We start from the raw sequence: 16,470 nt of genomic DNA on the forward strand, positions 1-16,470 counted from the left end.
AAAATTTATATTTATTAAATCGATATTAAATACTTATTAACTTATATTTATTAAAATATATACTAAATATTTATTATTTATTAGTTTTATTTTACTAAATAAATATTTATACCATAATACAAATTATTATATCTGTAGCATAATTTAGTTTGACATTTTTTTTATGTTTACTAATTGTAAAAACGATTTATATTATGTTTATGTTATATATTTTTGTTTAAGTAAATTAATAAATATCTATTAAGAAACTAATGAATATTATACTTACAAATGATGAATACTTATATCATCACAAAATTGTTTCAATATGCATCATGAAAATAATGAATATATCTTTTATAAATAATCAATGTCATTTTCATCTGAAAATAAATATTTTATGATGATTTGAGAAATATATATAAATTTTATAAATACTGAATTGATAATAATAAATTAATAAACATATAGATCATAAATAATAAATATTATTCACTAAAATAATGAAAATTTAAAAATTGACTGAACATAAAATGTACACTGTTACAGTAAATAATAAATATTATCCTATAAATGATGAATATTGATGATCTTTATAAAAATGTAACACTTTTAATTATGAAATTATTAATTATATTTTAATGAAATACTTAAATTGTCAAAGATGCAAAAAATATAGTTTCATTCACTAATAATATGAAATTTTAGCATATAAAGAGTTCCTAAATATTATCATATATTAGTTTTAAGATATAATTTATTTTATCATTTGTTGAAAGTATATTAATTTTTAATTCTTTAGAGTATGACTAATTGAAAAATAAAAAAAATATGTCACTAATTATGTTAATTTATAAATTTTATTTACCTATAATATATATATAAAATTTTACGATTTAATTTTTTTTAATATGTGTTACTATATTTTGACACTTTTAAATACATGTACTATTTTTAACATATAAAATTTAAGTTTATGTATAAAAAGAATAAAATAATATTATAAATAATTATAAAATAATAAAAATCCTATGTAAGTTTATTTATAAAGTTTATTTATAAATTTAATTTATATTATTATTTAAACTCAAAGTAATTATCCCAATCGTATAACGCATAGATAAAAGTTAATTTTTTATAATTATAAAACTATGTTCTTAATATATAATTTAAATTATATATAATATTAATTTTATAATTTATTTTATTATAATCTCAATTTTTTTAAAAAGAAACAACTAAAGTGTGGCACTGTGTCCTGCACGTATATCCCTGCCTCCGGCACACACTGTAAGATGGATCGGGTTACAGGGCATAAATTGCCCTCTTCTAGAGTTCTTTTCACTTCACCGTACCAAACACCGTTGAAGACAAAAGGGAGGCAAGAGACACCTTGAAGCATGGGATTGGAATTTGGATTGTAAAAGAGATGCCTAAATTGTTGAAACTTGAAGGGTACCTACCAAAATATAAAAGATCTGTAGACAACAATTGATTTACAGGTTTTTCAATATAAAAAGAAAGAAAATCGACACTTTTCTCCGGTAGCCGGAGCCATAGGAGGTCGCTCCACTCACTGACTCTAAACTAGAGTATCTAATATTAGAGTTTTTAGTGAAAGATAAACGTATAAAGAGAGAGTGTAATTAAAAAGGTGGGTTTTACACTTATACATATTTAGAAAAGGAAATTAAAAAATTAAATTTGAATCTCATCATTGTTATTGTTGCAAAGGAAAGTGCTATTTATGTAACAATTTAAGTAGCAAATAGCCCCTTGAACTTATAATCAAGATCCAAATCACATCAAAATTAACTTTATGGCTCAATTACCCTATGTATTTATGAAAAATGGCCCTCTTGCTCCCTAGTCACTCCCCAGTTCACACCTGAAACTCACGCACATGTTTAACAATAGAAATTTATAAAATTCATTATTTAATGAATTTAAAAGATAAAAAATTTAATTAAAAAAATATAATAAAAGTTCTCTTCCTCAAGCAAATTCACGCCATCAAATCGACACTCTTCAACCTCCCTCACTCGTTTTCGCTCTGTACTTATCTAATTTTATTTCTTTTCCAACTCTCTTAAATCAAATTATTTTTAACCTCTAATGTCTTTGAAAACCCCTAATTTTTGCTTACTATTAATATTTTTGTTTCTACTTCCATAAGCACCGAAGCTCTCAAGAAAATCTCCATCGCTTCTTTTCTTGATCACAGAGAAAATGCTATTCTTTAGTTTGTCCAGTACCTAGGCCTTGGTAATGACTTCATTTTGGTAATTTTTAATTTTTCTTTCTATCTTCTATTTGGCTCTTTAGAACATGTTTTGACATATATCTGCAATGAGTTCAATAGTGCTTGGAAAGTTGAAAAATGTGACTCAATCTTTCTAACCTTCATTCAAAAGAAAAACCCTAAATCTAAAATCAAAGTGGTCTTTCGGTCTTAATTTGGTTTTTATTTTGTTTTTTCTTCACCATTTATTCCAATTTGATGGATTGTTATTGTTATTGATGCTGATAACTTGTCATTTGTTGTTATTGCTATAGATTTTTGTTATTGGATTCAGTGGAAAAATAAGTGAGGCAGTAGAGGGAGATGATATTAGTTGTTGCGGTGGAAATATGATATGAGAGAAATGGAAACTTCATGATTGCAATAGGATTTCAACGACTATAGATGAAGAGCAGTTGGTGGAAATGGAAATGGCAATGGAGGAAGAGACAGTGTTGATGCCTCTCTCCATCTCCTTTTCTTTTTCTAAATTTTCTCTATTTTATATTAGAAACTCATTCTATTTTCCTTTGTATATTTGTAATTTATTTATTTATGATACATTTTTTTATGGATTTGAATAATAATGAGTTTTCATTTTGTTGAAAAGAAATTCACGACGAAATGAAACAAAAAAAATTAAAGAAAAAAATTAAAGATGAAAAGAGTAATTGAAAGTAATATTATTTTATATTTTATTAGTATAATTTACTCGCCCATAAGTGTGTGTGAAACTCACTTTCTTAAATTTGGAGCAAATAGATCAATTTATCAAATTTATGGAGTAATTGAGCCAAGAAGTTAATTTTGGGGTGATTTGGATCTGACTAACAAATTCAGGAGGCTAAGTTGCTACTTAAATCTATATGTAACCATTGATTTCGATATGTTTTATTCCAATGGAAAAAAAAAATTAAATGAACTAAAATAATATAAATATAATATGTTAAATTGAACCAAATTTGATGCAACGGACTTTGAATAGTAGATTGGAATTTTTATTTTCTCGCCTAAGTTCTTTCATCTTGGTTTGGTTGTATGATATTCAGATATTGGTGGTCACTAAATTATGTATTTTATAATAAAAAAAAGTATCCAACAATTGATTTGCAATTAAATAGTTACTAAACATTAGCTTTAATAGCACCAACGAATTTTTCTGGCAAGTGTGAAGATAAATTACACAGACAGTCACCAAAACTTTAAACTTTATAATAAAAAGGAATTAAAATTTTAATTTTAAAAGATCTACGGGCAATACCTTTTTATAACAAATTAAAGGTTTTGATATCTTTTTATTATAAAGTATAAAATTTGATAGAATTTATTTAATTTATTCTCTAAGTGTGCTAGAATAGTTCACCGGTATTACTAAAATTAAAATTTAGCAACCATTTGATTACAAATCAAAAATTTAATTTCTTTTTAAATAAAATACAAAATTTAGTAATCATCATTGTAATTTATCCTATTCCTTAAAAGATTGTATCTTTTTCTCAATCATCTATCTTAGTTTTGCCTTTAAAGTTATTTTCACTTTTTATGACTTTTCGAGGGTAATTTAAAAAAAGGTGTGATACAAAATGTAGGCTCATCACTTTTATTCAAGTTTTTTTTTTTCTATTTGTGGTTGATATTTCTTTTTAAAATTAATCTTTCATTCATTTACAAATAAATACATGTCTTATCAAAAGAATAATAATTGTTAAAAAAAATTTGTTAATCGAATTGACATAGCATTTATAATTTGGTGTTTAGGGTGTTTTAGAAAAAGAATATAACTATTATTCAATTAAAATAGAAAAGAGACTATAAAAATATTTACAATTTTTCAAAAATTTATGTTACATACTTTATATTAAAAGGACAAGTCTTTCACTAGAAAAGAAAATTATCATTTGTGGTCTCTAAATGGTCTCTATTAACTTTTGAAGACCACTTAGCGATCACTTTTGAGGGTCTTTAAAACGCTGATCACTAAATAATTAGCAACCATTTTTTTTCTGTAATCACTAATTTAGAGACCACATGCTTGTTGCAGTCGCTATTATGTCTCTTCATAGTTGTTAAATCAGACTCCTAAAAAACGTGAAAGACCACTTAGAGACCATATTTTGTGATCTTATATTCATCTATAATATTATTATATAATAACATTAATTTTATATTATTATAAATATTTTTAATATATGTTGATCAATAATAAATAATTTATAAAAATAATTATAAATTCTTACAATCATAAAAATAATATAAAAAGAACATAAGTTTTTATTTGAAATAAAATAAAGTACAATAATACAATTGCATAAATAAAAAGAAAAATATTCAAATCCGACATAAAAAGAAAGTCCAATAATAAAAATCAATATAATATAATATGAATGAAGTCAATTATTTAAAAGAATATTCTATTTTTTGCTTCTTTGATATTTCTATTAGATTCTCTTCTTCATCGTTAGTCGCCTCATAGAGACACTTACTCATCAAGAGCTCAAATGAGTACACATCCTTTCAAGTTTTTTTTTTAAAAAAATTTTTCTTTTTCTTTTTCTCGAGACATAATTTTCATTATTTAATTCCAATAAAAAACACTTTGTGATCTCATAATAATAGACTTCAAGCACATGATAAAATTCTATTGATGGCACTTCAATTTATTACTTGCAACTTAAAATCCACTATGTTCTTGAGACATAATTGAGTTTTTGGGCAATGCATGCAAGAAACAATTGATTATGGATTATATAAAACTCAAAAAATAAAAATAAGAAATTCCATGTTGCTGGAAAAACAGTTAGATCTTATATAAAAAATATACATTTAGAATAATAATACCACACAACTATTAACAATATAACATTTAATTGTCTAAGGATGCAACAATGTGAATCCTAGATTAATATGGTGCTAGAGTTCAATGTGAGAGAAAAGTTTGCAGAGAATGGAGTATGAACTGGTTTAGCACATGACATTTTTGCTTTGTTGAGTAGCTCCATAATATACTGTTTTTGAGAAAGAATGACTCCAGCATTAGTTGGTATTATTTTAATGCCTAGAAAATATAGGAGAAAACCAAGGTCCTTAAGGAAAAATTGGTTTGAAAGCTCTTGAATGAATTCATTAACCACTTCTGCATTGTTCCCAATTACAATTAAATCATCAACATAAATGAGAAGATAGAGAATATGATTACCATACTGGAAAATAAATAATGAAGTATCCGCTAATGAATTTTTGAACCCAACTTGAAGAAGATAATTTCGAAGTTCATGGTACCAAGCACGAGGTGCTTGCTTAAGACCATAGATCTCCTTTCGTAGTTTACAAACATGATCTGGTTTATCATGATCAAATGAAACTAGGAGGTTGAGCCATATATACATCTCCATATAACTTGCCTTGAAGAAAGGCATTGTTGATGTCAAATTGTCGCATCTTCCAGCCATTCGTAACAACAATACTCAAGATAAGACGGATAGTAGTTGGCTTTACAACTGGGCTAAAAGTATCATGATAGTCCACTCTAGGATGTTGATGGAATCCCTTTGCAACCAAACGAGCTTTATACCTGTAAATAGAGCCAGCAAGATTTCGTTTAATACTGAAAATTCAATTGCAACCAACTAGATTGAAAGTTTTATTTGGGGAAACTAGTTCCCAGGTTCCATTGTTGAACAAGGCATTAAACTCAGCAGACATAGCTTCTTTCCACTTGGAATTCTTTAAAGCTCGTGAGGCTGTAATTGGTTCAACTTCATTAAGGTGAGTGTAAAGATTCAATTTTATGGCTGGTTTGTGTATATTGTTATATGCTCGAGTAATCATGGCATTGGTAGCAGTGTTTGTTGGTGGTGGTTCAACGGTGGTGTTGGGTGGGATTGTATTTAGGTTATGTTATGGGTTGCGGGTCTTCTGTTATTCATTTACCGTTGACGATGCTATGAGTGGCATAGAATATGACGTGTTTATTAGTAGAGCTAGTGGAATCCAAGTAGAAATTATATTTGAAATGGATTATGATTCTTCAGAAGATGTAGATTTAAACAGGAATACTGACTCCACAAAACTAACATGTCTGAACACATAGACAATAATAAGACTTTGAGAGATTGAGTAACTAATGAAAACACATGGTTTCGAATTTGATTCAAGTGTATGAGATGTGTATGGTTGCAACCAAGGATAACAAACACCCAAAAATTCTGAGTTTAGAGTAATTTGGAGTCTTGTTAAAAATCTTTTCATACGGTATGCTTAGATTTAGAGTAGGTGTTGGCATACGATTAATTAGGTGCACAACTATGCCGAAGACATAAGTCCAATATTTTATAAGGAGTGAAGCATGAGAAAGTAAAGATAGTCCAGTTTCAACTATATGAAGATGTCAGTGTTCTGTCAGACCATTGTGTTTGGTAGTATGGGGAGGACTAATATAATGAGAAATACCATTTGAACTAAGAGAATTTGATATTCCTATATATTTTCCACCATTATTAGTGTATAATATCTTAATGGTTTTCTAAAAATAGTTTTCGACTATATTTTTAAATCTCATGAAGACACCTTGTACATCATATTTATTTTTAAGAGGATAAAGCCATATATACCATGTAAAGTGATCTACAAAAATGACATAATACTTATAACCATCAAACGAGTGAATGGGTAAAGTCCAGACATCAGAATAAATGAGTTTAATGGGATGAGATGAATTTATTATAGTATTTGAAAATGGAAGTTTGTGTCTTTTGTTGCAGAGACATGCATTACACAAAAATTAGATGAAGAAGATAACAAGGTCAAGTTATTCTTAGAAAGAACATGTTTACAGATGGATATCCCAATTTGTTGTGCCATTTTAAAGTTGAAGCTTTGATACTAGAGAAGTTAAGGATAGGTTTGGACTTTGGCCACTTATAGAAACCATCTCTAGGTTTGCCCTTCAGCAGTAGTTCCCGTGTGGTGAGGTCCTTCACAAAAAAAGAATCAGGTGAGAATTCAATTGCATTATTTGATGTATAAAATTGAGAGATTAAGATTAAATTTTTTTCATGCTAGGAACATACAAGACATTATTTAATTGAAAATTTTTATTTGGAGTAGATATTATTGTTGAACTACTATGAGTTATAGGTAACTCATAGCCGTCACCGATCATCATGTCATCAATCCCATGGTAAGGAGCATGAATGTAGAGATTCTCAAGATCTAATGTGACATGGTGAGAAGTATTACTATCTAGGAGCCAGGAGGGCTTGGTGGTATTTGAAGCAAAGTTTTCTGCAGGCTGCCATGACTTGTTGGTGTTGTTTTGCACCGGCCGAAGTGTGTACGAGGGACATCTCTTGGTTGTATGCCCTTGTGTTCGACAAAGCTGACAGAAACCCATGTATTTTTAGAATCTGAATCACGAGATTCATAGGCAGTTTAAGGGATTGGTTATAGTCACAGGCTGAGTATATCAGACTCCAATTTGTGACTTTGCCAACTCCATCAGCTGCGGTTACAGTCCTCCATAATCAGTTCCTTGGAAGTTATGATCTCATTATACGACAACCAAAACAGGAATACTTTGATCGAAAACGTTGTTCGTTGAAGATCAAGGATCTGGAAAGACATTATTCTGCCATGTCCAAATTATATTATGTCATTGGAGGGCACGACGGCGATGATACATTGAAACATACTTTCATCACCTCATTACCAGATGAGATACAACCAGAAGTCAACAACATGATCGCCGCAACAAAGAAGCCGGTTACCTCCATTACTCTTGGAGAGATCTGGCAGTTCACTTTTTCCTATATCAAGAGACTATGTGACCAGCAAGAATTGTTCAGAAGACTGTCTCAACAAGATTTGATTGTTCAAAAGGCCTGTAACAAAAGCCACCTCAAGATTAAATGCAAGGCCTCCAATTGTGTCTGCTCCAGTCACAAGAAGAAAATCAAACACTATTTCCAAAAATACCCTCGCAGCAGAAGCAAAGAATTCAGAGGAAAAAGGCCACATACAAAAAGATTCAGATACTTCCAGAAAAAAAGGAATCAAGGCCACAAATCAGACAGATGCTACATCTGCTGAAAGAAAGGGCATTATGCTAAGGATTGCCCTCAAAATCTGAAAAAATCAGCAAGGATGGTCCAACAAGTTAGCATGTCCATGTCTCTACCAAGTTCATTTGAAAAGATATAGAGTCTCTCTTATCAGAACAAGACGATCTCACTCTAGAAAGTCTCTTTGGAATAGAAGAAGAATATTCAGATTCTACTGAATCTTCGGAAGAGTCCTCTTCAGATTCTGATGATAATGAAATTCCAATTCTGATGATTAGTCTTTCCTTAAAAGAAGAGAAGGACATTCTGACAAATGTAATGCAGTACCCTTTTTCTCCATCTCCAGTTCCTGAGTTATCTCAACTTGCTACTAAGATTCCTCCAGTTCCTTATGTTTCTATACAAGTCTTGCCTTCAAGGTATGCAAAACATGTTCCAGTTATAGCTTTCTTTGACACTGGAGCTCAAAGAAGCATGATGAATCCTGAAGTCCTCCCATCTGAATATTGGAAATCTCATACTCAGTTCTTGAGAGCAGCAAATGGCCAAACTTTCAAGACTACCCTGATCACAAAACAAAAAATCAGAATACAGTTCTTTCCTGATTGTGTAGTATGGACACACATCATTGACTCAGATCTCCCAAATAAAGACCTCTTAATAGGTTTTGATGTTTATCATCAAGCTCAAAGGCTTCAAATTCTTCCCAATGGAATAAAGTTTAAGAGGCAATTTCGTCCATACACAGATACATCTAATCTGTTCACTATAGCAGACACAAAACCACCATTCCTGCAATACAAAGAAAAATTCTTTCCTTTTTGTCCAGAATCCCATTCATATTTTCAACACCCTCTATCCTTGTGGAAAAATCCCCAATTCTATATCAGCCTTCCTTTCAAGCTCAATGAAGATATCAACCCAACAAAAGCCACCCATCTAGGAATGTCTCCTACAGATCTAGCCCTTGCCAGATCGCAATGTCTGACTCTACTACAACAAGGCCTCATCGAGCCCACAACCTCACAATGGGTCTACCAAGCCTTTTATGTGGAAAAAAAATCTGAAAAGCTAAGGAGGAAAAGAGACTTGTTATTGATTACAAGCCTCTGAATCATTTTTTGCAAGACAACAAATTTCCTCTTCCTTGCATTTCGAACCTAAAAGTCCACATTCAGAGACAGCTGAGGAACATCATCAACTCCTGAAATAATTTCTTGCTATCATCCAAAAGTATGGAATCATGCTTTCAGAAAAAAAGAGTATTATTGGCCAGCAAGAGATAGAGTTTCTTGGCATGCATTTTAAAGACGGCCAATACACGTATGGTCCACACTTGACAAAAGAGCTTGATTATTTTCCAGATGAGAATCTCTCTGTAAAGCAAATTCAGCAATTTCTTGGAATACTCAACTATGTCAGGGAAGCCATACCACACCTATCCAGTTACACATGTCATATTTCCAAAATGCTAAAAAAGGACCCTCCCCTCGAGGAATGTAAGGTATAACAAATTTGTCAAGAGACTAAAAGAATTGGCTCACAATCCTCCACCCCTTACCATTCCGTCTACAGGACATCTTATCCTACAGACTGACGCATCCGATCATGCATAGGGGGCAATTCTTCTTTAAAATCTCAATAACAAGGAACAACTGTGTGGTTATGCATCAGGATAATTTTCTCCATCAGAAAGGCATTACCATTCAACATATAAAGAGATTCTAGCAGTCAAATACGGGATAAAAAAGTTTGAGTTTTTCCTGATTGGTCAACATTTCTTGGTTCGAATGGATAATTCTTCATTTCCAAAAATCCTTGAGTCCAACCAAAAAACCTTACCAGAACCTCAATTATTGAGATTAAAATCATGGTTTAGCATATATGATTTTGAAGTTCAGCATATAAAAGGAACAAGAAATCTCATCCCAGATTTCTTATCCAAACTGTCAAAGCCACAACCAAAACACCAACCTATTGTCCTCCTTACCTCAACAGTTAATCTTCCGATAATCTTCATGGCCTCTTGGTCCTCAAAAAACCCTCTGTAACCTCCCTCACCACCAGACCTTCCCCCAAATCTCACAACCAAACAGGTCAACAATTTTGCCAAAAATATGATGTTTCATTATTTGGCAACCATCCAACAGACTTTCTCACTACCCATCCAACCCAATTTCTTTTATCCAGATTACCCTTGGTGCTTAATCTATCACCTTTCTCTTACCCATCCATAAATTGAAAGTGAATTATGGTTTCTATGGTGTCTTTCCACATGTTGTTATCATGCTATAGAAGTACCAGTCATGGACCTCCTATACTTCTTCAATATTGATACAAATGCAGGAACATATCCATGAAAATATCTCACTTGGTTTAAAACCCCATATCAATGGAAAAAGGATCTCCTTAAAATCATTCATGAAAATAAATTATTCACAGACAATGACTTCAAGGTTTCAGGATATTATGCCATCTATATCCTTCATAGGCCTTACTTTAAGCTCTCAGAAGACACTTATGTCACCCAAAACATTTGTCATTATTGGAGAACAATTGAAATGCCCTTACATCTTGCTCCTCCGCCAATAATAAGGGATTTGAAGCTCACTATACAACTAAGAAATGATTTAGGAAAGACCAATGTTTCTACACCACTTGTCTGCACTTATAATGGACATCTATGGAGTGAACACTCCATTATTGAACAATCCACTTTACCTATACTACCGACCCCACTAGATGATCCAAGTTTGACCACTGAACAGAAAGATGCCATTATGCAAGATTCTCAACCCATGGACGATGATAGTGGTCCGTGAGCTGGCAATAAAGACTATATCTCTCCTCCATAATTCAAAATGTAAAGATGTAAAAAGATGAGATTCCAATCTTATCTTTTTCGTCCTATTAGGTGTATTATTTTATGCTTTTCTGCATGTGATATGTAGTGTATTATTTTCTGTCTTTTGGAGGATAGGTCTTATCCTTTTATAAGTGGAAAATATCATCTTCTCTTCTTAGGAAGACATGTGTTAAAGATAAGGTTCCCACCTTATCTTTTCTGTCTTGTTGTATTTAGGCTTCTCTATATAAAGAGAAGACGAGGGTAATGGAAGTAAGCAAGTTTTTCTTTCATCTATCAATATAATATTCTTCTCATGGCTTTCTAAATTCTTCATCTCTTCCTCTCGATCCATTGGCTATGAGCTATTTGCTTGCACGATCTGTTCTTATATGATTCAAAAGGACTAACTCGGCTATAAGAATCCAAAAAAGCACAAAGACCTCTCATGGCAAAGGTGCCTCTATACGGTCTTAGCTTGAGGATTATCTTGCCTTGAGTTTACAGTATGAGAATCATTTGGTCAATTTATCATTTTTTTAATTAAGTGGTGTATTTTTAAAGACTTGTTTGATCATGTTCTATAGTAATTTATTCATAGGTCTTGATCAATTCATTTTTTTCTTAGGATTGGACTACATGTCTTGTTTTATGATAATTTACTTAATTTATTTTGATTTAATTGAAATTATATCGATAGTGCTAATATATACTACCTAAGACTTACTTTTTAATTAATTAAACTTTGATTTATTTTACAATTAATTGACAAACTTATACTAAGGATAACTTAAGTTATACATATTTTGAACTATTTAATTAAGCCTTTTAAGGACTACATGTCTTCTATGTCAAGATTATTTTATTCCAATTCTAATTTAAATTAATAATTTGTTTCTTCAAACAATAAACAACAGTCACTCTTTTATATCATAAACTTGCAAGTCTGGATGCAAGATTCGACGACTTCCCTTGCATTTCAATAATCAATCAAATGGATAAAATATAATTTTATTTAGAAAATTCTTTTTATGTTAATGATGTAAGTTAAAATATAAAAGTATGAAAAATGATCAACAATAAATTTTAATTTTTTTTATTGTATATCTTAAACATACAATTTTAAAAAGATATTAAAACCAAATAATGAAGAAAGAAAAATATTTTATTGTTTATCTTTTGTTTTATCTAGTTATTTATCTTTGATTACAAGAGCATCTATAATGCATTCTTTATATATGTCAGATTCTTTATTTAAAAAAAAGTCATATCATAAAATGACACTCTATTACACTTTTTATTTTTTAAATTTAAAGTAGAGAGTTAATTTGACTATTTTACATAGAGAGAGTCCAACTTCATTCTCTATTATATATATAATAAATATATTACAAATTTTTATGCATTTGATTTAATTAATATTTATAATTATTATTTTACCAATCGGTAAAAACTAAAAAGAAAAATAAAGAGAAATTAAAACTATGAATGCTTATGAAAATAAAATCAAAATAAAAAATAAAATATAAAAAATATAAAATATAAAAAGTCTATTGAACTTAAATCAAATAGAAAGAATCTATTAAACTTAGATAAAATATTTTACTTTTCATATTTAAATATTTCTTAAAATACTTTTTATTATAAAAATTATGCACCATTTGGGATGATCTAAGATAGCTTTAGTGAATCTTGAAAATATAAATTAGCATTTACAATTTAAAATATTTGAAAATATAATAAAAAGATATATTAAAAGTCAGATTTAAAGTAAGAAATTAGGGACATTTCCACCCAATGATACATTAGGCAAATTATTTTGCTCTTTTAATAAAAATACTATAAATATATATTATCCTTATTTAATGACTTTTACTACAAACTCCGGTTAATCTGAATCTAATTGTCCCATAACAAAAATCGTAAAAATAAATCTATAATAATTGGACTAGTAGTTAATATTTAAAATTTATGAACGCTTGTCATCATTCACTGATTGGGCTGAACTTAAGTCTGAAGGATACTAAAAGTGAATAATAATAATTAAGCTTCTTGCTTAGGCCATCAACCGCCAGCCGGAACGACAGTGTTCTTATAACAGTTACTCTGCAACACTATCTCCTATTGTTGTTTGGATTTTAGACAATTGTTGTTCAATTGATGTCCGCAAATAAGTAGGAATTGTAATACGAAATTGGATTTCCAAACAGAAACAGGAACTGTAATACAAATACAAATAAGAGACTGAAAATCATGAGCTGAGGTTTTCATGAATTCTCTATATAAACCCAACATTACTGACCTTCTCAAACCATTCTTCATCCTTCATCCTTCATCCTTCATCCTTCATTCTTCATTCTTCATTCTTCAATCTTCAATCTTCAATCTTCAATCTTCATTGATTCAATCAAAATCAATCAAAAGATGGCTCCTATTGTTGTCGGAATTGGTGGTGGCGGTGACCCTAACTACACTTCTAAGACGACACTCTATGTCGTATTTGCATGCATCATAGGAGGCATAGGTGGTTTGATGTTTGGTTATGATATCGGTATTTCTGGTTAGTTTTTCTCTTACCTTTAACGTCAATTTCTCTTATGGAAGAAGAAGCTATTTAATTAATTAATCAGTTTATAATGTCTGTACATTCATGCATGCATGCAGGTGGTGTGACATCCATGGCTCCCTTCTTGAGTGAATTCTTTCCTTCAGTTTATCGAAAGAAAGCATTAGAGACCTCAGCCAGTCAGTACTGCAAGTTCAACGATCTTACTCTTACTACTTTCACATCTTCTTTATACCTGGCTGCACTGGTTGCGTCCCTCTGTGCATCATGGATCACCAGCAAACTCGGTCGAAGAATGTCCATGGTTCTCGGTGGTTTTGTTTTCCTGGCCGGAGCTGCTCTCAATGGTGCTGCTCAGGCTGTCTGGATGCTTATTCTCGGCCGTATCTTGTTGGGTATTGGCGTTGGCTTTTCTATTCAGGTATGCTTAATTTTGTCGTATGAATCATTAATGTCTCTCTTCTCTTCATATCCATATTGATACTGATAGATAAAATCTACGCTTGCAGTCTGTGCCGCTTTATGTTTCAGAGATGGCTCCGTACAAAAGACGTGGCTTTTTCAACATTGTGTTTCAATTATCCATAACAATTGGTATTCTCTGCGCTAATCTCGTCAATTATGTGACTCCTATTTTGATGAAAAACGGCCAAGCATGGCGCGTTAGTCTTGGCGGCGCATGTGTTCCTGCTGCTTTCATCTTTATCTCAGCTTTGTTTCTTCCAAATACACCAAACTCTCTGTTAGAGAAAGGTCAGGAGCAAGAAGCTAAAGCCATCCTTAAACGTATCCGCGGTGCTACTCAAGACCACCAAATTGAGAATGAATTTCAAGACTTGGTTAAGGCTTCTGACGAAGCTAAGCAGGTGGAGGATCCATGGAGAAAGCTTCTGAGGACACGGAAATACAGGCCACATCTCGTAATGGCTGTACTAATCCCAGCACTTCAGCAACTCACTGGAATTAATGTGGTCATGTTTTACGCTCCAGTGCTGTTTCAAAGCATTGGGTTCAAAGACGATGCTTCTCTTCTCTCTGCAGTAGTTACTGGCACTGTTAATGTCTTGGCTACATTTGTTTCTATGTACGGAACTGATAAATGGGGAAGAAGGACTTTGTTTCTTGAAGGTGGACTTCAAATGCTAATCTTTCAGGTAATTAACAAAATACTTACTATTTATGCACTTTGTCATATGCATACCTTATTAAAAGGATTATGATATCTAACAATTTTTCATTAACTTGCTGTGTAGACTTTGGTAGCAGTGTTTATTGGATGGAAATTTGGAACGACAGGAATAGTGAATAATTTACCATCATGGTATGCAGTTCTAGTTGTGTTGTGCATCTGCATTTTTGTAGCAGGATTTGCATGGTCATGGGGACCATTAGGATGGTTAGTGCCAAGTGAAATCTTCCCGTTGGAAATTCGATCAGCCGCTCAGAGTGTTGTCGCAGCAGTCAACATGCTGTTCACATTTGCAATCGCTCAATTGTTCCTTCCGATGCTTTGCGTCTTGAAGTTTGGATTGTTCATCTTTTTTGCCTTTTTTGTTGCGGTGATGACTGTCTTCATTTATTTCTTCTTACCCGAGACGAAGAACATTCCTATTGAAGAAATGTCGCAAATTTGGAGGAATCATTGGTTCTGGAAGAGATACATGACCGAAGAAGAGCCCTCCATTGCCATGGTCTAGAATATTTGTGCCGTTATACTTCCTTTATTATTGATTTGCAGTTAATCAGTTAGGAAATGCTTTGTAGTTTCAGTTTTCCTTGTAACTTTTTGGTTCCAAGTTTAAACATGTAGCAGTAATATATAATAATTCTTTTGTTTTTGTCAATAGCTTTAAGTTAAATTATTATCCTAATTCTTTATGATGTGTGCTTGATTATATCCAGTGTATTTATTTATTTATCTTCTGGTTAATGTATGACCAGAAATTCCTCATGAAGTTGAAGGTTTTTATATTCCTTTCTTCACTGCTAAAATGTAAATAAATCAAAAACTGATGTTTCTGAGATTTATACTGATATGCAGCCCTGTTTTGGTTGTATGTATTAGATTCCTGTATTAAATTTCTCATGGTATTTTCATCATGAATGTCTAAGAATAATTTTTTCTTAAGCATTACTTGTTCATTTGAAAGACCATATCACCAAATCCTCAGAAAAGAGGAGAAGAAAGGGAAAGGAAGCAGAATCATTCATCTCTTGCCTTCCTGGCCTCATTCCTTTCTCTTAGTATGGATTGGTTACCAAGAACAGGGCAGGAACATCTTGACTAGACAAGGAAATCTCGTAAGGTTGGAGAGTAAACTCATATGCTTAATTTTGGTTTCTCACTTATTCTGAGATTGATAGGTTTTATTAATGAAAGAAATCGAGAGCATGATAACTCAATTCGTGAATCTTGGAACCTCACTTTAATTCTGGATAATCAGCAGAAAGTGTTCCTTTGGAAACTCATCTTCTTTTGTTTGATAATTTACAGGGTTCCGTCTACCCTCTCCTGCAAGACAATACTAGAAATAGATCCTTGGAGCAACTACAAGGTTGCAGCCAGTTTTTAGATCACTACTCAAGAAATTATTGCTGTTCTTTCTCGCCCTCAGACAAATACTGGGAACCATATGAGACTTGGATTTTTACTGGAGACAGCTGAGATTGGTTTGATCCATGTTTATTACAGAAATGACTGGTGGAAACAAATGGGTAGTACCATATTGCAATGCTACTG

At 31.5% G+C, this 16,470-nt stretch overlaps 1 protein-coding gene across 1 annotated transcript; it reads left to right on the top strand.

The window, feature by feature from the left end:
- Nucleotides 1-13,588: 13,588 nt before the first annotated feature.
- LOC8277161 (sugar carrier protein C-like) lies at nucleotides 13,589-15,427 on the top strand. Its single transcript, XM_002525463.2, has 4 exons — nucleotides 13,589-13,724; nucleotides 13,829-14,151; nucleotides 14,240-14,884; nucleotides 14,984-15,427. Exons 1-4 carry the CDS (start codon nucleotides 13,589-13,591, stop codon nucleotides 15,425-15,427), a joined length of 1,548 nt encoding a protein of 515 aa, XP_002525509.2.
- Nucleotides 15,428-16,470: the final 1,043 nt, after the last annotated feature.

This window comes from Ricinus communis, chromosome 2, assembly GCF_019578655.1.
Source record: "Ricinus communis isolate WT05 ecotype wild-type chromosome 2, ASM1957865v1, whole genome shotgun sequence".
NCBI lineage: Eukaryota > Viridiplantae > Streptophyta > Magnoliopsida > Malpighiales > Euphorbiaceae > Ricinus > Ricinus communis.